Genomic DNA, 24,269 nt, shown 5'->3' on the forward strand with positions numbered 1-24,269 from the left:
CATTTATTGAGGGGCTGGTAGGAGTGAGAAGTACAGGACTGATGATGGCCACACTATTTGGGGGTCAGAGGGCAGTTCGGAAGGAAAACAGATGGAAGGAAAGGAAAAATGAGGTAGACACATTATAAAGGACAGTAAGAAGCATGACAGAAGCCCAAGTAGGGCCTTACCCCACAGCTAACAGCCCTTCTGGATTCCTGATCACTGCACCCTGCAAAGATGGGGCCAGAATTTTGCGAGTACTTCTCAGCTGCACTTGCCATGTGGCAGGAAATGAAAACAAAACATAAAATTGCAGAAGCAGAAGGTCACACCACACAAGAATATTCTGAAGACAGAACTAAGGCTATATAAAGAAAAGATAATCAGGTGTCAAAATATCATCTTTAATATAGAACTTATTGTAACTGTAAAGGTTTTCCATAAGTGGTATTTATGAAAGTAATCACCGAAGAGTTTATTAGACTATCTTCTCAGTTCTATTTCAGAGCACGCTTGTCATTTTTGCCTTCTTACGACATACCTGGAAGAAATTAAAGTAGTATCAAAGAGTATTCTCATGAAGCTGACTTCTGTTATAGAAGGGCAAATGGTGGGACACAGATTGGTGGAAAGGGGAAGGTGGGTCATACAGCCAGAAGCAATCCTGATGGGAATCCATTAAGGGGGTGAGCTAGACCCTGGGGCAGTGGGGAAAACCTGGCATGTTGTGACATGTGGTCTTTATGATGTATTAGAGTGTCCTATAACACCTAACCAGGAAGCACCGACAGCTTAGAGCGAAAATGCGGTTTGAGCTATCAGTGATGTCTGCTAAGCAGCATTGTGAACATCCATAATTAATTCTCTCCACTACGCTCAATAAGATAGGTTGATAATCAGTGACCAGCATTTTTTGAAAGCTGCCGGTAAGCTAATGCCAACCTGCAAAACTGAAGCCTAATCAACACAGACATTGGCCTCATCACAGTCTAAGGCAATGGGCCTGATGCCCTCCTCACTAAATTAAAAATGTGTTAGATCCAACATTAGTGAAAACCTGCGCAAGAAGAGGCTAGCAAAGACACTAAGGGTGTGGAAGAAAGGATGAGAGCAATGTTGAAGGGCTAAAACTTTTGAGATACACAGCAATACTGACTCCCAGATGGATAATCAGAAGAGCAAAATCCCCTCCAACCCCACTGCACAATGATCCCGTCCACTCAGTCCACCCTGTTCCTATTCCAGCAGGCTTTCTACATGTGGACCCCTTCAATATATCTGCAAAAACATGAGATCCATATGGACCAGTGATATGGAGGACACATGCTGGTCTTCACAAAGCTCTAGGAGCAATTATCCAACACTACCAGCTATGTATCTCCCAAGTAAGAACAAGTCACCTGCTCTCCTGAGGCCCTACATAAATCAATCTAAAGACATCAGTTGCCTCCTTTTTTTTTTTTTTTTTTTTTAGTTGCCTCCTTTTGAAAAGTAAACTCTTCTCTGATTCAGTTTTCAAGCAAACCTCCTGTTCTACACAGGTTTATATACTCTCCTATGTAGCAATGGTTTATTTACATTCTTTCACTGCAAGCAAGAAAATCATAATCTGTAATTGTAATCCCTAAAAAGGTATTCCTTTCAAATGTGAAAGGTAACAAATGCAAATATTGTTAAAACTCAGAAAGTTGGTCATTTGCAAAATAGGTCTGCCAGAGGCAAAAAAAAAGAGTCATTTAGAGATTTTAATAAAAGCCTATTCTGTGCTTGAAGCAGGGTATACAGGAATATAAACATCAAATTAAATTACTTTAACTGAACTAGAACAAATAGGAATTTTCTGACTTTCCAAATCCAACAAGCAAAGTTTTCAAAACCTTGTATGTAGTATTTTCTTCATTTATACCACTTGAAACAAAAGTAACTTGACATTTCCTAGTATCTAGCATTAAATGATCATTTCAAACTTGGACAGAACTCACCTAACTATTCTAAAATTGCATTATTTGAACACAAATTTCCATATTAAACCAACACTTGAGTACAAATAAATCTGTAATTAAGCCAATACTTCATATTCCATATTGTTCAAGCTGCATATGGCACAGAATTTCAGAAGTTCCCCATTCTCTATCTAGTTTTTAACATGATTCTAATAGACGAATTCACTAAAAGCAAAACCTTACAACAGAAAGGTAACCAAATGCTTTTAAAAGTTTCTAAAGCTAAGTATGCAGAAATGTGTAAAAGGCAATTTTAGTATAGTTGGCCCTTGAACAACATGGGGGCCAGGGACGCTGACACCCTGCATAGTTGAAAACCCACATGTATTTCTGACTCCCCCAAAACTTAACTACTAATAGGCTCCTGCTGACGCGACATCTTACCCATAACAACTGATTATGGCACTCAGGCCCCATTCAAGTTTCACCACTTGTCCCAGCAGTGGTCTGTATAGCAAAAGGATTAATCTCTTTCGATATGAAATAGTTCCTCAGTCTTGCTTTGACTTTCATGATCTTGAAACTTGAAGATGATCACAGGCCATTTAATTCGTAGAATGTCCCTCAAATTGGGTTTGTTTGATGTTTCCTCATGATTAGATTCAGGTCATGCACCTTTGCAAGAATTTCACTGAAGCAATGTGTTCTCACTGCATCCTGTCAGGTGACACAATTTCATTTCGTCCCACTGCTGGTGAGTTCACTCAGATCACTGCCAGGCTTCTCCACTGTGAAGTTACTCCTTTTCCCCTTTGTAGTCGCTACTTTTAAATTTAAACAACCCTTTCCTTGAACTCTGAACTTATTCATGAGTCCATACATAGGTTTATTGCAAAGTAGGTGACACTGTGTAAGAACCCTCAGTTTTCTCTTTTAATCAACAGGTCTTAATCCATGACTATTACTTACTAATTGCGATGATCAAATTTTCTCAGATTTGGCCTTCAAACTGGCTTCTGTGTCCTTTTGAAATACCTCTATCATTCTTTTAAAGACTCTGTTTGGTTTCTAGTACAAAACATTTCAGGTTCATTTTAAACTTTCCTGTTCTAATCCTGTAATCACCCATTTCTCCAAGAATATGAGGTTCCTTGTAATAGAAAACGATGTCTAGAAGCCAAGATCTGGGGTTGTGATGTGTTCATTGCTAAAGGGGTATTGCTGCTCCCAGGCACTCTCACCCTCTCTGTGGACAGAGCTAAGAAATGTACATATGTACATACATTACATAAGGACACTCATATGCATGCATTTTACATCTATATTATTTCTGTATTTATTAATACTAAGATCCATGAATCCACATCAATATTTCTGATTCCAATCTAATATCACAGGGTTCATCCTAGTTCTCTCTCTTTCAATATGTCTATAGTGAGAGTTGCTGGCTCCCGTTATCTGTAAAGTACATAGTTATTTGATCAATCCTCCTGTATGTAAGCAATCTTCCAGGGCTGCTGCCATCCAGGCCCACATGGATGCCCTTCTTGTCTCTATTCACCTCTGATAAACCATACCAGCCCCTCCCAGTATGTGAAAACCTCCTCAATTCTTCTTGGGCTCTGACAGCCCCGGCCAAGCCACCGACCTTTTCTGTCTACCTAATAGGCTTTAGGACTGAATTGTTCAGAAATAAGAGGAAGAAAAGAATAATACTTTTAAAAATTAAATGTAAAAATACATTTTTAAAAAGAGTATCCATTAAATTGGAACCTGTGATAATTCAGACAGCCAAGCTAAAGTTCACTTTTGCATCATCTATGAAGAACAGGTTTGTTAAGTAAATTAATAGGGTAAATAAGCTTGTAACCCAGATGTTTAACCTACTTAAGAAAACTAATTGTTTTCAAACACTTTAAAATCACTGGGCATGTTCTTGCTTTTAATTATTGTCTAATTACAAATGATTTCTATTTTCTTCATTATAGCTTGCTTGGTAAGTCCTCTATTTGATTATACTTTTAAGAATCACGTCTTAAACTTGATACAGTTAAAATTATTTCAAAATGTCTCCTTATTAATCAATTTGGTTTTAATCATTCAGTGATTTCTTTTCTAGTTAATCTACCATGCTGCTCAAAAAGAAGAATGTCTTTCGATGGGCTCTAGGACTGCCCCCAAATACCCCCTGCATGCCACTAGTACTGGCCTCCATTATTTATTCTGAATGCAGTGGTGAGGATCCCCATAAAGCCATCAGTTCCCATCATTTGAGAACATACTTTAAGACACACTCCACTTTACAGAACAGTGATTCACCCAATCAATTAAATACAAATTAGTCTGCACTGAATTTAAGGTGGCTCAGAAAAAGGACACATTCTGGAGTTACAGCACCTAGTTCTCTGCTTCCTTGTTTATGTGGCCTCAGACCAGTTACTAAGCTTTGGGCATGCCATCTTTCTTACAAAGATCAAACCATTCTCCCCATTAGGTTGTGAGGATGAAATGAGGCAATGGGAAGAATGTGCTATAAAATAGGGCACTCAGTTAAGAGGAGTTCATGTTCCCTCCCCATCCCCCGCCTCACGGAGAAACTCAGTATGATTCAGAGCAGTGTTTTTCAGTTTGGTCACAAAGCACCTCAGAGAGAACCTGTAGATGAACATGAGTCACACTGCCAGCCTAACTGTGTCTGCCCCTTCACTGCCCCTGACCAAAACAAGGGAAATGCAAAAAAACACCAGCAAGAGTTCCATGACCTAAAAATGTACAACTAACTAATCCCTTACTCAGGAGAATGGTACCAGTATTTGGGGGACTAAGAAATGAGGAATAAATAGGCTGTATTTTCTACCTTGATTTCTAAATAAAGGTGCCAACTAGTCCAAGAGACACCGGTTAATCCTGGCCTGAGGGCACCAGGACCACTGAAGGCACTCTCTCAGCAGTGGGTTATCTGTTTTTTTGCCTAACCAGCTCTGTCAAGTACCAGTCACTAAATATCAGGATTTAATATCTGATTTTTTTAAAAGTCACATTGTTAAAAACCCATTAGAGGCAAGCAATTTTAAAAACCAAAGGTGTTAATGATATGACACACTATGGGCCATCCAGAAGAACTTAAAAAAAAAAAGCAAAGACAAAAACATTAGTCCCTAATAGTGAACCAAGTGGAACTGCAAAGGTCCCAGTAGGTTAAGGTATTTAAAATTCATGGCCTCAGTTGGAAACTAAGATCAGGAGTAAACCTAAAAATTGCCAGCAAATGATGCCAGATGACCTGTTTGCTCTGTATATTCAATATTTGAAGTATCTAAGCTTTTTTGGCAAGTAAAATTATGTGGTTTTGGTGTACTATTTCTTAAGAAAATCATGACATTTGTTAACACTGAAGAAATGGAAGATATAGTGGCATTCCTTCCCAATTGCCTCAAGAGCAAAGCCAGATATTAAAGGAATGCAAACGAAATGCTGGGGTATCACAAATACACACTGTTGTTTCTGTAAATAAAGTTCTTTCTTCACACAGAAGGATAAAGTTGTCTATAAGTTTCATTTGCAAAGTCTCTGTGTTTCCAAACAGCCTCCAAGCGAAGGTCAAAGAATGTCTCCCTTGGGTTTCTAAAGAGTTTACTTAGACTCTGAGTGATATGTCTTAGCCTCAGACACAGTCGGAGAGCACAGTGCCAGGGACTAAATTCTTCCCCAACAGAAGTCCAATTACTTATCCAGAAGAGCCCATGCAACCTAAAACACAAGGGGACTTTCCCTAGGAAGAGAGCACATTCGTTTGTCGAGCTAGGATTGTAAGCCCCCACCCTCACCCCCTACACCAGACAGTATTTCCTCAGCAGGTAATGCAGCCAGGGAACCCTTCTTTTAGCACCACACACCAGCTCAGCTTTTCTTCAGTCTCTCCATCCCTCAAACTGGTGGAAGGGCCAACAACTGCTCTAGTGCTCCTTTCTCAGTTTAGTGGTCAGCGGACAAGTGCACAGACAAGGTGCTGCAGCTCAGAGAACTCAGACTGATCTGTATTTAAAGTCCTCTCCAATTGTGAAATATTCTGTTTCCAATTAAAGGACAGTCTAGCCATGAGCAAGGCAAGGTGGGAAAAACTGAAGAGTTCTAATATAAAAATACACTGTTGTCTAGAATATAGACGCTTACCTTTAAAAAGGAAGCAAACAGTCCACAGCTCCCTTCCATGCCCCCTCAGTATTTCTTCTAGAAGGGTGTCCCAGCAACTTTAGGAAGTTATTGCAATGCTATTTGGCCTGCGAGCAGATTTCCTGCCTGGTTTCTTTTTTTTTTTTTCCCAGCAAATCTATTATTTTTTTTGGTATCATTAATCTACAATTACATGAAGAACATTATGTTTACTAGGCTCCCCCCTTCACCAATCCCCTCCCCCCCAAACCACCTTACAGTCACTGTCCATCAGCGTAGTAGCCTGGTTTCTTTTTAAAGCAGTGGAGCACAGTGTTGAGACGCCTAAGCTCAGCAGCCAAGGCTGTCTGGGTCACTTCCTACCTGTGTAACCTTGGGTGAGACACCTACCCTCCCTGTAGTTGGCTGGCAGAGTCTCCATGAAGATTAAATGAGTTAACGTACGTAAAGCGCTTAAAACAGTGTGCCTGGCCTTCACTGCAGGAAGCCATAGTGTGTTTCCCTTCTAATACCTACATTCTCACCTCTACCAACCCAGAGGTGAGAGGGTTGTCCTATTCTTTCAGGTCATTTGCCTGACCCTGGTTTTATCTTACTCCCAACGCAGCATGGACTCTCAAACATTCACCAGCATTCCCCAAAGACTCCACTCCCTGGCTGTCCCACACTACCTTTCTAGGCAATCCTCACCCAGCCTGAAATGAACCCCTACTAACTGCGTCCTTCCCCTCATCTTGCTGCAAAAAGCCCACACAGCCACAGATCACTGCAATCGCAAAAAAAAGGATCTCTCTCAGCTAGGCCCTCACAGCCAGCAGCTGGTTCTTTCTGTTGAATTCTTCTTTGCCTTTAGGGGTGGGGTGGGGAGACTGTCCCAAATGTTTTATCTTTCTTAAGGCTCCCTCTTCCGCTCAGACTTCATCATCTCCTATTTTACCAAGAGGAATGCCTCCCTTCAGAGCCAAATGTCTCCCAGCAGAACTCCCTCAAATATTCTTCTAATTCTAAATTTACTCTTCCCTCTCGAAGGCTAACTTGTTACTTACACAGCAAGCTTCTTCCCACACCTCAGTTCTCTTCTCGGACCCTCTTCTCCAATATTCAAGTCAACTAACTGTATCAAGTGGCTGCTGGGTGCCAGGCCTCTTCATGGATGACAAGGATACTGAGCTCGCCCTGTACCTTTGATCGTCACCTCTCTACTTGCTCCTTCCCCCTCAGCCTTCTATCATGCTTTATAATGTAAGCCATAAGGGGGAGAATTTATTTATTTTGCTCAGTGCTTTACCCCTAGAGACTAGCATAGCCCCTGAAATACACAAGGCACTCACCAAATATTTGAGTTAATTCAAGTCTCCTTGATTAATTTATTCATTCAACAAATGCTCCTGAGCACTCCCTGCATGTGTCAGGCCCTGGGGTTACAGAGGTGAGCACTACTAGCTCCTGTCCTAGAGCTGGTTCACTGCACTGACAGAAAAAGACCTCAAATCCAGGGGTAGACTTCCCAATGGGACACACAGGCAAGCAGGATGAACAACAATGTGCTGGGGCTGCTGGGCCTCCATGTGTCCTGATGAACTGAGCTCCTCAGGCCAAACCTAACTGCCCAAATGCAGGGGCTATCCTGGCTGACCTTCAGAGGCATGGCCCCACGACTATCCTTTACTTCCCTAAACTCCTTCCTGTCTGGGTTCTGTTGAACCACCTTTTCTCCTGTTTTCACCCCACCCTCTGATCATCTGCTAAGGGAACTCTGTCACTCCAGTGGCCTGGACAACCATCTCTATATGGAAACCAACGCCTGGGAACTTCTCTCTTGTGCTCCAGACCCTTATTTCCACCTACCAAGTTATATTAAATGTCCAACAATCATTTTAAAACATGTCAAAAGCAAACCCACAGCCTCTCAGCCTCCATCCTCATCTACTACACACTCAAAACCCCTGCTCTACCCACTGAACACCCAACCCAACTCATGGTGTCCCCCATTCACCCAGCCTGGGACTTATTCACAACTCCTTCTTTCCCCCAAAGCTGATGGATTTCACTACAGAAGTGTCCCTAAAACCTGGTCTTTCTGTATCTTTACTACCACTGCCTTAATCTCTGTTCCAATCACTTCTCTTGCTCTGTCTGCCTCAATCTCTCCCCCTCCATCTAATCCTCAACATGGACATCAGTTGAGTAGGCTGATTTTCTTTAAACTGCCATCTACAAGATAAAATCTAAATTTCTTAGACTGTAAGGCCAACCAATCCCTCCACTCTGCTCCAGACCTCCTACATGCGTCACCGATAACTCGTATTTCCCAGACTCTCCCACTCCCGAACTCCTTGCCTTTGTTTATTCTATTTCCTCTGCCTGAAATGCTAACAATAAAAATAATGAAAACAACACCTAACATTGACTCCAAGAAATATGCTAAACACTTTAAACAAATCCCCATTTAATCCTGATAACTATTCTGAGGTAGGTACTGCTATCATTCCCCATTTCACCAGTGAGAATGCTGCGGCAGATTATTACTTGCTCAACACTGGGTCCTGCTTCAGAACTTTGATCCTTAACCACTACACTCACATACTCAAGCAATTCCTAATTACTCTTTAAGACACAGCTCAAATGTTTCCTCTTTAGTGAAGACTTCCCCAGTCCCCTAGGCGTCTCTCCAATCTCTAGGGTCCCTGGGCATTATGCTTTTACCGTTATTACAGGTTGCCTCACTGGCTGATAAAAGGCAGGTCTTTTTTATCTTTGTATTTCCAGCACTATACAGTGCCTGACAGACACATCAACAAATTCTTCCAAGTACAAAAGACTTAGAGAAGATCCTGCTCAAACTCAAGTCTACCCAGTATGTTGCTGCTTCCAAACACCCTACACACTGTGAACCCCAAGCTCTCCTCACCTCCTTGCCCTGTCCCAGGCCTCTCTCTGCCCTGGGTCTGATGATGAAGAGTCAAAGCCCTTGCTGGGGCTGCCACTCTGAACCCAGCTGATAGCACTATCACAGCTGGGGCAGACCGGGAGCTGCTGAACACGCTCCCCTTACTTAAGGGAGCAAAGTGCACCTCAGAAGCGCTTCTCTGGCTAAGAAAGACGGAGGGGACATTTGCCAGATTTAAGGTCTTTGTCATTTAAAATGAGAGGGTGGGATGGTAGAAATAAAAATGTACATACTATGACAAAATCTGTGTGGTCATTATTCATAACTCAAAAAGAACTAAGGGGCTGGCAAAAACGTACTAATATTATTTAGATGTGACCTATTTGCCACTCTTATATAATCACCATTATTATACACCTCATTAAATCGATAAACTTTGCTACAGGTTTTGATTGTTTTTCTAGATTCTACAACTGCTCAGCACCTAATGGAGTTGGCTTTTTTCTTTGTTTCTTAAGACTAAAATGGTTATCTGCTTACATAATATTTGGAGGGAACAAAGTAACTTTTTAAAAAGTGGAATCCATGAAGCCATCATCACTGTAGTCAGTCAGTAAGAATGAAGGCAGTCCCAGAACTTGAAGTAAAGTTTATTTCTATGAGTGAGACTAATAAAACCAGGAAGCACATACTTAATTGTAATACATGCTAAGGGATGGTCTATAATTAGGATGTGGTTCTCAAACACTGACCTTTAGTACCTGTGCTGATCTATATTCCCTCTATAATGGCTTTCATAAAGCTACATTCAACTTAACAAGATGCCTCTTAACTCTGAGACTGTCCATTCTACTGTTTTGTTAAATGTTTTTCTTTGAAATGACTTCAATGAATGGGGGGTGGTTTAAAATGCCTTCACCTGGCAAATTTAGAACTGGTAACTCATGCTGGATCCCAGTATTTCTCTTACATTGTTACAGTTCCCGAAAACCCAACTCTGGAATCACCATTTTGAAGTGTCTGAAGAGACTGGGGAGCAGCCGAACCCGGCTTGCTTGACTAGGATGTAGTTTTAGAAAGGAATAATTGAAACGGAAAGCTAACAATGCATTTTCCCAAATTGGGCCTAAAAACCAAAAGACAAAACTGGTTTTTTTTTGTGTGGTATTTTAAGATTTCAGATAAACACATCACTTAAGATTCCTGGTGGACATGCATCTTAAAAGACTCTTAAGTCCTCTAGTAAGCAAAGACCAGTTTAATTCAGCTTAATCAGGAAAGGAACCTATCTATTTTGCAGACAAACCTATGACTACCTCCAACAAACAGTGGGAAATGCTGAACTAATTAAATGCACTAAAGTGTGTCTGAAAACAGAATGTGTTAACAGTGGTGATGTGTCTTCAGGAAATCTAGAAAAGGGGCAGGGAAAGGAGGACCCCGCCTCTCCCACCAAAAAAAAAAAAAAAAAAAAGAGTATGGTACTGTTCTGTGGGTCTTTTCCAAAAAAGAATACATAGTCTGGTAAAAAGGTGTTTTCTTAAGTGTCTCTAAAATCTAGGGGAATATATATATATCTCCATTCCCCAATACGGAGGACAACATTCTGGTAAGAAAAATATGCATCTCTCATATGCTTAGTGACAAATTAACATTAAAAAAATCAGGTACGAATTTGGTTGGTGTGACAGCTGAGTGGACTGAAAATGTGGGACTCAAGACGAGCAAAACTGGAGATCCTATCTTGCAATACAGTGACCCTAAAAACTTCCTCAAACCTCAGAGATCATTAAATCAATTTAGTAGGTGGGAACACGCTTCTGGGTTTTCTTTTTTTACAATAAACTATATCAGAATACATTACACAGAGCATTAGAAAGTAAATACTTTTGCTTCAGTGCATACATTTATTTATGTATATAGGGATTTCAATGCAAATTGTGTTTCTTACTGCAGATCTGATCAAAAAGTTTGAAAGCCACTGTTTTAAGCTACCCAGTCTTCTAATTTCACCTTACAGACAGAACTTCTTGGCAGAGAAAAGCCCAGCAATTATTTTCTGTGAGCAAAGGAATAAAAGAAAGAGTGCTACAGAGAGGTCTAAGACTCACTGCTCTGGGCACCTGGGAGGGGATGAGGGATTTTCTGCTAGGTTTCTGGTTTTACTAAGGTACTTAAAAGGCATTACTTAAACCCACCACTTTAGTCTGGTTTTTACAAAGGCATAAATGGATAACCAAAATGCACTACTAGTAGAAAACAAAACTGCAAGGGATTTAATTTCCACATTGATTTAAAAACAAAAGAATACAGAACTTTACAGAACAGCAGACACCCCAAGCTCTTACAGCATACTTCATAGAAAAAAAAATGAGCTCCTCTACTGTCCACTGAAATGAAATTGTGCAGCAACCAAAAATCAATGCATACTCTCCAGTGTGAACAAGGTCTGGTTCCAAGCACAACTCATTATTAGTAACTACAAAGCAGTCTCAATCAATGAGATGATTCAATAAAATTTTTTACCCTGCTTTTTATAAACCACCCATATTCAGTAAATATTATACTGGCCCAGGATGGCAAGATATACAAAGTGTAAAAGTCTACAGCCCAAAAGGCTGCACATCGCCAAAAAAGAAGTGAAATTCAAGCACAAAATAATTAGCCCTCTGGCACCCCTTTCCCCCCTCATACACTTCCCACCTGCCCTAGAAGGCTGGGACCACTTTTTCTGGTCCTCACTAAGTGGGTTTAAGCGATGCCCTTTAAGTACCTTTGTAAGACCAGAAAGCTTCTGAGAACACTTGAATCCTAATTTCATACCTCCCCACCTGGAGCTACCTTCTCACTGACTTCACAGAATTCAAAAAGGTCAAAAAGGGGGTGGGACTGCCCCCATCCCTCCAACTGAATCTATGTTTAAATATAAACCTCCACACCTAGCATTTCTGAAATACGACATTTTTAAAATTTTGGACTCTGTACACTTGCATATAAAGTTCATCTCCTCACACGCAGAACTAGGAATCGACCCTTCCAATTCTAAAAATTCCGTTTGCATATGCCAACATGTATACCAATCCTGTATAGTGCTTTGTGATGGTAACAATGCTTTCTGATGCTTTGGCTATTTTCAAAGTGCACCTTAGTTGTAAGGTAACCTGTTTTAACTTGGCATAACACTGCACTGTCCATGCTGCAGACACACACAACTAACGAGTGGGTACTTGTAAGGAGGCTAGTGGAACTGAGAAACTGAGTTTTCAATTGCATTTTGACTTAATTTAAATTTAAAAATTGATGCTTATTTCTATTAATAGACAATTTTTGTAGGTGTGGAAAAATTTGGGTATGTAAATGTACTTTTTCAACTGTAAATTTTATGAAGTCTAAATAGAGATCAAGCATTTCCAATGAAAATTTCATGTTCAAACTGAAACGTGTTAAGTATAAAATACATACCAGATTTCAAAAACTTCGTATCAAGAAAAAAAAAAAGAATGTCAAATATCTCATTAATATTTTTAATTGACTGCATGATGACTTCATATTTTGCATATATTGACTTAAATATGTATGATTAAAACTAACTTCGCTATTTCTTTTTACTTTTTTCTATTGTGACTCTCAGAAAATGTAAAATAACAACATGTCGCTCACATTCAACGTCTACTAGATGGTGCTGGCATAGCCTAATGATTCCCAAACCCTTCCCGTTGGAACACCTCCCACACCAGGCATGGAAACGTGTCATCATCAAAAACTGCTGACATCTGGGAGTGAGAAGCCCTTCCCTCATTTCCCGTGACTATTACAGACTGTCCTACGCAGCCACCTTTCTTTTAATCCTTTCCCAGGTCATCTTTCTCTTCCTGTCCCCAAGGCCCCATTCTCGATTCTCTTTTCCATTCTCCACTTCTGTGGTGACCTCATCCACTCTCTCACCTTCAACTATCACTTCTATGTGGATGACTTCCAATTCTTTATCTCCACTTCTGACCTTCTCAAGCTTCAGCTTCCACACTGCCAGCTTTCTGCTAAAGGTTTCCATCTGGATGCTCCCACCAACTTCTGGAACTCTTAAACTTCTTACTGCAGATCCGATCAAAAAGCTTGAAAGCCACTGTTCTAAGCTACCCAATTGTCTAATTTCAGCTTACAGATAGGATAAACCCAGTATGTCTGACCCAGAACATGCCTTCATTTCTGTTAAAAGGTCCCTTCTTTTACCTTGAAACCCAAAGTCCCTTTTCTTACCTCACTGTCAGCCTTGTATCAGGCCCTTCCCTTGTATCAGTTCTTTTTACCACAGCCTCCCAATTGGCCTGCCTGCCTAAATTCTCCTCCATTCCTCCTCTATCCCATTGCGATACCACTTTGATTACATTGCTACCAAACTTCAACAGGTTCCCAACTGTCTAAACCATGGCAATCCAAACTACTCAGCAGGTGTCCCGGCTGCCCTTTACATATCCAAGCTTTATCAGTCATTTTTGAATATAACTAATCCTTCAGCTAGAATGCCCTGCCCTCTAGGTCTACTCTTCACAGTTCCGCCTAATCTCTCAGGTTCAGCTCAAATACAAGGTCCCCATAAAGCCTTCGCTGATCAACCCCGCTAAAATTAGTCTTCCTCATCCCTCACACTCCTCTGGTATTTCTAATGGCAACGACTGTGTTCTCATTTTCTTCATAAAATAGCATCCCCTTAACAGTATCCAACAGCACCTTGCACAGCACATTGGCACCTTTGGACATCCTATCAAAGAAATCAACTCAAAAAGGAAAATCTTGGTAAACTTGGGACTACTAGTGAGTCTCAAATCTCTACCTCCAGCCAGAGATCTAACTGCTGAAGACCTTCATTTGGATGCCACAATATTCAGTAACTCCAAAATGAACTCACTCTCAATCCTACACCAGTCTCATTTAAATGGACCCTAACACAGTGAATGGTACCACCATCCCACTATCAGCCCAGGCCAGTTAGTTTTCCAAACCCTTACCTCCTCATACTCAGTGATCAGGTCCTGTGAGATTTCTCCCCTAAATGTTTTTGGATTTATCCACTTCTGCTACCAGTTTGGGCCACCACTACCTGGAATACACTTCAATACTACCTGGTCTTACACCCAACCCTCCAGTCATTTTCTACAGTGCAGCTAAGAGTTATCTTTCAAAAACCCAATCTGAACAGGTGCATTTCTGCTGAAAACCCTCTAATTGTTCTCAAGATAAAGACTTCCAGACATGGCATATATGCTTTTCTCCATTTAGCAAGTGTTTATCTTTCAGCTTCACTTCTCATTTCCTAGATCATCTCTTCCCTTACACATCTCAACCCAACCAAGTCCAAGTACTCTATATGCAGTTCTCCAAATCTGCCAATGTCTTCTCTTGCCTCAGGGCCCTTGTACAAGCTGGTCCCTCTATTTGGGTTGGGTTTCCCTCCTTTGTAATCACACAACACCCTGAGCACTGGCCAGCCTCATTGCATTTATATATTCTTTCTAGCTTCAGCAGTGGTACCTGGAGAACATCATACTACTCCTATGCTAGCACTTACCCCAATATTTGTAATAGTAGGTACTCAGTAACTATTTGCTGAATGAATGAGTAAAAACAACTAATTCCAAGGCCAGTGAATGAAAGCCATTTTGTGTCATCTATATTCATTCAAGAGCATTGCATAAAGTGGGCAACTGACCTCATTTTTAATTTTATCTATCCTTTGAGTCAAAACTATTAATAGTTTGGTTAAACAAATAGAATTTACCTGTACAGGCTCAGAATAATCAAAATGAAGGAAAAAAACTGTATTATTTTTTTGTCTCCCTTGTCTGGTAAACTCTAAGACCAACTGATTTGAAACTGTTGAGAACCTTTTGATGCAAAACCCAGAAATGTATGAAAAGCAGCCAAGCAAATGTGGATACATACAGAGGCAGAGCCTGAAGGAAACTGGAGAGCATGAAGAGACGACCTCAGTTCATAGGAATGAAGGAACTTTAATAAAAAAGAAAAGGCTCAGCACTGTTCCTGTCCTTTTTTGAGGCTGAAAGCTCTGAGCAGCCAGCATGCACACTTCAGGATCCCAGGAGCCAGGAGAAAGAACGGAGGCATGTGTGGGATCATAAGAGCCTTTCTGGTTTACTAAGTGAAGGGAGACAGAGCAAACGGGAAGGAAACACCACTAAGCAATGAGACTAGGTGCCAGCCCTTACGTACAGCATTTCCGTTATGCTTCACAACAGTGATTATCCGCATTTTACTGAAGAAACGGGGGCTTATGGTCACCTAGCTGGTCCTGGTGACCTTATACTCGGTCTACTCAAGTGCATTTTTATTGGGCACTTATTCCTGCTAACCCCATTTTAGATGCTGGGGATTGATCAAGGAGCAAAACAAAGTATGCTCTCATGAAAAGTTATGGTTTTGTGGGGAGTGATACACCATGCACAAGTAATTTCAGATGGTGATTCAATTAAGGGTATTTAAAAAGTAAAACAGGGATGTGATAGAGTAATTAGGGAGGTGATGTGGGCTGCAAGGTTCTCAGAGATAAATTAAAAGACAATTTTGCAAGGGTAAAGAAAATGGATAAATTAACTATTGTCCTTTACTGGAAGTCTCAGAAGCAAAAAATACCATTCATTCCCTGTTTATCAGTAAAGAGACCAACAGGTCAAAGGGCCTACAGCGTTACCCAAGTCATAACTCAAAGCAGTAGGTTGGCTAGTCACCAGATGGCAAATATTTCCATATGAACCAAGTGGCTGTTCAGGGTGATGGATGGACCTAATTAATTATCAGATTCTCCTAGTATGTACAGTAGCACCTGACACATACCAGGGCATAACATATGATTGCTGAATGAATATATACTGGAAGAATGGAAAACATCTTAAAAATGTCACCATCCACCACTGGTTAAATCCCTTCTCAGGCCAAGTTGCTAGAATTCACCGCACCCCACTCTAATCATAAAAAGCAGGTGAGGGAAGTCAGATTAGTGTAAATCTCGAACAATACTGTACTGCGAAACAATTAGCATATGCTGTCCCTCTCCCCAGCTAATGACCAGAAACCCCATCTTTAAACCACAAGTTCCACTTAAAGAAAATCTAATATCCAAATGATGACTAAAAATTAGTAAGGGCTAATTATTTGGCTTCTCGAGATAAGGGTTCTCCTAATGCAGGTACTCAGGATACTTAGGTACTTGTTCTCACTACTGCATATATCGCACCAAGTTGTGACTGACGGTTTTGCTAGAGTTATCTCCCTTGCTGTATCGGGATTCCTGAGGGCAAGAAAAAAGTACATTTATCTGTATTGCCTTAAGGCCCTGTCTAGGTTGAACTGCAGAAGATCAGTGGTTATGCTGAATTGTAAAAATTGAAATTTCTCCAAAATTTTCAGTCATGGGGCAGTTGGGTAGGGTAAGGTCACCCCTTACCAGTATTATCTGCTCAGCTGCCCTGTAGAATCTGCTGGCCTCATCATCACAAATCACTCTTTCAGTCCCTCATAGATGAAGAGCTGGAAAAGCCCGAGAAGTTTCTGATTCAATTTTTGGAAGTTTACTTTTAAAGAACCATCATAGTGGTGATACAGAAAAAAAATGGCCATTCCTAGCTGAACACCAGAGTTGAGTTTATACCATATAACAAAGAGGTCAATACTTCCTCTCTGGCACCCAGACGGAAGGCCTGAAAAACAGTTTCAAAACAATATACTACTTCTGACGGATAAGCACTATCATTTTGATGATGTTTCCGTAAAATCTTAATGCATCTGTGACATTTCTTTCTGAGACAGGGTAGCACTGTGAATAATGACATTACTGTAATATCGCCAACGGACCCAGAGTAAGGAAATATGGATGGTGGGACGGGAGGGCGACTTTAGTAAGGATTATACTCATTTTCTCCAGTAGGAAGTTTCTTCAGCATATGCTGTCTCACTTTTAAAAACCACACCACGCAAGTCCTAGTATCCCCAGGTTTTGCTCTTCATTAATAACATCAGCCAGTCTAAAGTTTTTAAAGCTTCATTTCACACTAACAACAGAAAAGAACTTTAACAAAAAGCATACATTAAATACTATCCATCTGCACACCTGATCTACACTCACTTTTATTTGCTTCTGAATTACCATAGTTTTGGTGTGCAGAGATTAGCTCTGCAAGAACTGAGATCCAAAATGGCAGCTGAGCTTCAGAAACTCACCAGAGCCATAACGCTTAACATATGTGAACCAGGTCTTATTTATCTCACTTTTCAACCTGTCTAGGAGAAAAGATTATTTATAAAAACATTTCAAAGAATCAGACGGCATTCTCTAATGTTCATTTTATCATTCTCCTTGCCTAAGGGAGCAGGAACCCTGCTTCTGGTTCCTCTACTCTGCAAACTCAATTTACCTGCTATTCACATGTTTACATAGTCCACAAAAACAAGTAAATGGCAAAACATGGAAAGCCTAGGTTTTCTCACTCTTCATCTGTTAAGGCCAACTTAGGAAATAGGCATAAAATGAATTATCTAACAAATAAAGCCCCAAATAAGCTCTTTCATTTTCAGAAAAAGCAACAAAAATAAGAGCTCCAATTTTCCTTAGGTCCACCACAAAGCAACTCTACATATGGTAATTTCTATGTCTTCTTTAAACTCAAGCTGTAAAAAAAAAATTTTTTTTAAGAGATAAATGTGTTCCAGACCTCTTTAAATATGTTTCCAATCCCTCTTACATAAAAGCTGAACTTGTATCACCAAAAAATTTACATTGAACTTAAACTGTCACTTCTCTACTTATTTCCATTACTAATATAACAACATTAATTCTAGAAAAATAACAGAAATGCTTTTTAAGGACAGAGGACTTAAATTATTTTTATGTATTCAAATGGTAAGTTTTTTTGTTAAATTAGCGTGAAAGTCTCTTCATCTACACACAATTGGCCCAAAGAAGCAGGCCATTTTCAACACAAGAGGCCAATCCATTTTAACAGTGAATAAAGCTTTTGAAAGCACTACACACCCTCTTCCAGGCTGTCAAATTTTCAAAATGGTCCAGTATTTCTTCCATTTTTTTAACACTTGCAGGCCCAGCATCTTACAATTAGATTAATTAAAAAGGAAACAACGAAAAAACCACTGTTTCCCTCTGATCAAAATTATTCCATTTATGCTTAATTAGCTTTAATCCAAGCCTACGTATCTAATGATGGGGATATGACAATTCAATCCATTTGCATATTTTAAATGCCTTTTCTAAACTATACTTTGTAACAGATTTAAAAGAACAGTCTCTTTCTCATGCCAATATGCCACAGCTTAAATCAGGAGTATACAAATTAGGGGGTAAAAAAGAAAATGAAAACAAGGCCTCTCAGAGCCAGGGGTGTGCTGAGGGGGGTGGGGTAATTTACCCAAGGGTGGGGGCAATTTACCCGCCACATCACAAACTACAATCTTTTCAGCCCACCAGACAGAGAAGCATTACATCACACTCTTACACTGATAGGGGGAGGTGACTCTGAGAAAGCAAGTTTTCAGCTTTCTTCCCTCCCAGCTCCCAGGCTTTCTAGAATCCTGCATTAGGAGTAAGGGAATTTAACTTAAGGGCGCTCGCTGCACGGCTTCAGGGGTAACACACATCCACATACCCCTACTTATTTACATGGCCCTAAATAAGCACTTCACAATGGATACATGGCCAAAATAGACAACCACACACAGATGCTTAATCTGTGCTGAAAAACCCAGTTTATCTGTACAACTTTAAACAAAAATTGTGATCTGTGAGAAATGGAGAAAGCCAATTCACAGGGAGAAGCTGATAAAGAAATGATTCTTAATCGGGGTGAATAGCTGTTTATATCTTTAAAACACCACGTTTACAAGCCCGCCCTACCATTTGGTTCAAACCACGATCAAAATAAAAGCGCATCTGGCTGCACATTTGAGAACACACACACACAGACACCCGGTGCAAATGAGCGCGCGCAGAGAGAGGGGTGATCCACACAGTGCTGGGAGGTTTTCAAGCAGGGGAATCTACAAACCCCTAACCTCCTGGTGTTCACTCACCCCCAGCCTTGTGTTTAAAATATATCACACCTTATTTTAAGTTTTACATCTCTCTAGGAAGGATGGCCTAGGTTTAAAAAAAAAAAAAAAGGCTTTCCCGTGGTAGTGCTTGCCCTCCCAGATCCTTTGTCGGCCTTAGCAGCCGAAAGAATGCAAACCCATTTATATTTATGCAAATTTTTGCAGCAGATTTAAGGGGGCAGGAAGAGGTCTGTGTTTTTAAAAACCTCTTCCTATATCAAATTCCCAATTAGTCGCAGCTTCATTTATTTGCAAGACAGAAACGACGAAAATCTGCATATTAGTTAAGGTGCAATTAAATCACTTCAAATTTAAATATTTTACCAAGGCTTTTTCATTTCTAAAATGCCGAACCAAAAGTACATCACGGGTCTGATTTACACAGATTCGCGAAATGTCTGAAGCCAGTCTCCATGCTAGACAAATGTCGATTTGCAACACCACTAGTGCAAACGGTTAGACAAGATCCATATAAATCAACTGGTTTTTAAAAATTGAAAATATTTACCAACCTCATAAAGTGCAGCAGTGCTTAAATCCAGCAAATTGAGGCATACAAGGTAGAAATGGAAATGAAAAAAGGTCCAAAAATGATTTCTTTTTGTCTATCTGTTTTTTTGTATTTTAAATATTCAGAAACCAGCAGAGACTCTGTCGGCCATTTTGGCTTGAACTAACTCTCTCACTCACTCTCCCTCTTGCTCTCTCTCTCCCCCTCTGTCTCTAAAGGAAGCAGCTTTTTGTGACCTTCAAATAGAGGCGGATCATGTGACTTCGGGTAGGTTTGTCAATCAGGAAAGGGGAGGGAGCTGGGGATGAAACTGCCTTAAAGGAAAAGCGGCCCATTTCAAATCACTTTCATTTGTGAAATGCTGTTATCTCATTCTCTCCGCCTACACACACTGAATGTGAAAGTGGCAACAGCATAAGGGTAACAGATGAACAAAATATAAAAACCTTTATTGGTTTATAGAAATATGCTCAGTTGCTAAACGACTATTGAAGATTCTGGAGCTAGGCTTGCTTGATGCAGTTATTCTCTGGACTTTTGGGCAAGCACAGGCTGGCAAACTGCTCTTTAAAAGGGGGCTTAAGCAATCCTTTACCCAAGCAAGAGACTTTAGTTTTTAAAGATGAAGGTGAAATGTAGAGTACAACTGATTTCTAACAAGTTCCTAAAATGCAGAAGAAAAGACACTGAAGTATGAACTGTGAATGGCAATTCAGAGAGGTTAAGTGACTAATCCTAAATCACACAGCCAGACCACTGCAGAACAGGGGCTGGTTTCCTAATCAAACTCCACATTTACTGTTTTTGGTTTACCTGTGTTTGGTACCTCCCTCCCCACCCTAAATAAAAACTATGCTCTGACATAGCAACCTGAGTTCCTCTAGGATGGGGCAGAGTTGAGTCATCTTTAATCGCCTCTCCCACCTGATGAAATAGGTCTGCAGCTGAAATGGAGTAAGCACTAAATTAAAAACCTTCCGGGTTTCCCCCATTCCTAAGTCCCTTCTTCTTACCATATGCATCTCAATTTAGCCGGGTTTGCTACCTAGCCCTGGGGCTAACAGGCTGTGTAACCTGAGTTAGGCATGTCCCTTACCTCCCTGGGCCTCGGTTTTCTCATTTGGGGAATATAAGGATTGGACATCACTAGATGGTATCTCTGGTTCCTTTCAGCTCTAAAGCTGCACTTGGCTTCTGTCTTTTAGCAGTTCTGTTCATCTTACCTTTCCATCTCAGTAGTAAGTCATTACCCCTGGAAAGCTTTCCTTGACCCTCCCAGACTAGACCAGGCTTTCCTGTCCAACATTCCCATAACATCCTTTACTACTTCTCCATAGCTCTGGTCACAGCTGCAATTTGTTATTTGTGAAAGAATTTGCTTCTCATTTGTCTCCCAAGTGTATTTAGGGACAAACACCACATCTTCCTTCACTGCTGTGTGAGGCTGCACACCAAGCCCCACAGAGTAGGTGAATAACTGAATGAATGAATGAATGAATGAATGGATGAATGAATGGATGGATGGCTTGGGCCTCCATGCAGAAGTGCCAGGCAGGAGGACATCTGCCACCAAATACAAGGAATTAAAGTCATAGTTTTCAGAAACTCACCTCCATCTAAAACATCTTTGTTTTAAGGACTGTTTGAAGAAATAAAGTACTAAAATGATAGAAAGTGGGTAAAAGTGCTCTGTAACCATCAGATTCCATATATCTCTATAAACCAAGAGAGGTGGGATTCCACAATGTGGTTCTCCCAAATGAACAAAGCTGAACAAAGCCAGCCAGCAGAGAACCAGTGGATGCTGTAAGGCTGGGATTCCTTGAAAAGGAACCTATGAACCCTTTCTAAACCCCACATGTTTGTCATCCTGGCTTCTGGGTCTTTATACAGGCTCTGACTTTCACTTTTCCCATTCGACAGAAGTACAAAAATGAGCTATTTCAGCACAGGCAGAGGTCAAAGCCTGGCTAATCTGGCAGCTTCAATTTTACGGTGTAAAATGCATTCACTGTCTTAGCACAGCCCTAGTGGAGCAGGAGCGAGGACCTGGACTGACAATTGAGATGTAGGCAAAAGCAGGAAACTCCTAGGATGGAAATTTTGAATATTTAGTCTATTTTTATACTTCCAATACCTTCCAGATGAGTTACGGAAAGCTTACTTAAGTGGAGCATGCTCAACATGTTAAAATGCTTGCTTTAATTTAATAAAGAAGTGATGGGAACAATTTCTTTGTAAAACTGAATTTTGCTAAGTCTCCATTCCCCAATCAATGCAGAGTACTATTGTATAAATGAGTACATGTGTGTTAGCTCGTAAGTGTTAAGTAACAAGCTTCATGAAAAGCTGGGAAACACATTTCAAAACAAAATATTCTATTTTCAAATAATATGATCAATATTTTTCCTTCAAACTCCGGACATCTTTTTTGGGTGAGTTACCTCTAAACTTAGAACAATTAGTCCAATTGTTCACCTAAAAGAAACAAGTACAATAAGTACATTATTTCCCTTATATTTCCAGACATTTTAGACTCTGTGATATATCTATTTTTTCCTATAAACAATTTAGGCAGTGTCTTTAATTTATATTATGACAAGGTGAGGATACATAGGAACAAAAAATGATTTTACTTTCCAAAACAAATAAACTAGAACCTATACACTCAAATGAGTGTTCTCTTGGCACCTTTGGTAACTACACACCACTACTAATAGATTTATTAGAAAGCAAAATTGAAAAATAATGAACTCAACATTTAACTCAAAAATCTAGAAAGCGAGCAACAAACCCAAAAGAGAAGTTAATAATGGTAAGAGCATGAATGTAAAACAGTAGTTGACAAAAGAGTAAACTGAATCAATAAAGCAAAATTTTTTTATTTAAAAAAAAGGAGAAAACATAAACAATCCTTTGGAAAATCTGGTCAATTAAAAAAAAGGTAGAGAAGTCGTAAGTTAACATTAGGGCTGAGAAAAATGATTTTGTAACTACAGATCTGGAGACAATTCTTTTTGCTGTGAGAGAATTATACATGACTTTATGTCAATAACCTTGAAGATTAAATAAAATGGATGATAGTAGAAGAAAACAGAAATTATCAAAATCAAGTCAAGAAAAGTTATGAAAACAACAAAACTCATAGCATAAATTTGTAGGTTCAAGGAATCTGCCACTAAAACTACATCAGACACAAATGATTTTCTCCATGAATTCTACCAAGCTTCTACTGAGCAGATAACTCCCATGTTATCCCTATTATTCCCAAACTTACGGAGGTAAAAGAGAAAGCTTCCTAATTTCTTCTATGAGGCTAACATATTCCAGATACCCATCTGGACTAAGATGCTACAAAAAATAAAACTACAGACTAATCCTCACTTGTGAAGACAGACACAAAAACCCTAAATGTATTATTAGCAAATAGAATTTAGCAGTTTTAAGAGAATAATCATTGTGACCATGGAGGGATTCTACCAACAGTGCAAGGATGGTTGAATTACAACATCTATTAACGTAACTCTTCAACTTGTTCAACTTGTTCAACACGTATTAAGTGCTTTCTTACTACAGTGTCCAACAATGTGCAAGGTGCTGGGGATACGGCGGTAAAGGTACTTATAAGTAAAGGTACGTATCCACATACAGCTAACATCCTCATGGGGGAAGGAAATCACTGAGAAGGAAATAGAGTTCAATGGGATGTGGAATAACTGAGGGAGACTCTCTTTAGATAAAGTAGTTAGAAAAGGTTTTTCTCAGAAGGGAGATTTAAGCTGAGTTGAAAAGCAACTGCTTGACTGTTCAAAGAACACAAAGGATAACCAAGAGGCTAGGTTAGGACAAATGAGCAGGAGAGAGGTATGATATGAACCCGAGAAGATAGGAAGTGCTAGATAGATCATGCTGGTCTTGCAGGCCACAGTAAGCATTTTAAGAACTGTGGAAAGTCAAAGAAGAATTTTAAAGCAGGAGAGTGAACAGCACCATTTTATCCATTAATACTCACTCCACTTAATATCTAGAGTCTACAAGGTTTTCATGGGCCTGGGAAAATGTTTAGGAGCTGAAGAAATATATTTACAAGTCCAAAACACAAAAAGAAAATTATAACCATAAAAATAAAAAATGCTTAAATGTCCTTGAAATATAACAATCCAGAAATTTCATCCACTTTTAAATTTAGGACTTATACAATTTTCATTACATGTGACAACAACTCTCACTTTGCAAAAATTCCTAAATGTGTTGACTATATAGAAATCTTAGGTAATTTTAAGTCAGTTATTTGTAGCTAAAGAATTTCAGAAGCAAAATTATTAAAATTCTTTTAAAATGTGATAGCAAAAATACATACATACATATGATGACATATATGAGATTTTAATATACATTTAATGTTTTCTATAAAGTGGGACAAAGGTTCCAAAACCTCCCAAAGTAAGCACTCCAAGGACCCATGAAGGTCTCACAACCACTTTAGAAGAAACAGGATCAGACTTATGTTTTCAAAAGCTCACCCTAGCATCTATATATAGAATACACCATAGAGGGCCAAGAGGAGAAGCAGAAAGACAAGTGGAAGGTGACTGTGACCATGTAGGTGAGAAAGGGTAGCTCAGACCAGGTGAAGATGGTAGAGGTGCAGAAA

At 39.8% G+C, this 24,269-nt stretch overlaps 1 protein-coding gene across 4 annotated transcripts in view; it reads right to left on the reverse strand.

Moving 5' to 3' along the window:
* Window positions 1-24,269, reverse strand: part of TNRC6B (trinucleotide repeat containing adaptor 6B) — a 282,415-nt gene that overhangs the window by 113,022 nt on the left and 145,124 nt on the right. The window contains exon 1 of one of the 4 annotated variants that reach the window (XM_036931422.2): window positions 19,617-22,410. The exons of the other annotated variants lie outside the window; for them this stretch is intronic. Within the exon in view, the coding sequence (XP_036787317.1) occupies window positions 19,617-19,621 (5 nt within the window). The 5' untranslated portion in view covers window positions 19,622-22,410. Of the gene's footprint in view, window positions 1-19,616; window positions 22,411-24,269 lie in introns of those variants that run through there. 4 annotated transcript variants of the gene reach the window in all.

The sequence above is a fragment of the Manis pentadactyla genome, chromosome 10, assembly GCF_030020395.1.
Source record: "Manis pentadactyla isolate mManPen7 chromosome 10, mManPen7.hap1, whole genome shotgun sequence".
NCBI lineage: Eukaryota > Metazoa > Chordata > Mammalia > Pholidota > Manidae > Manis > Manis pentadactyla.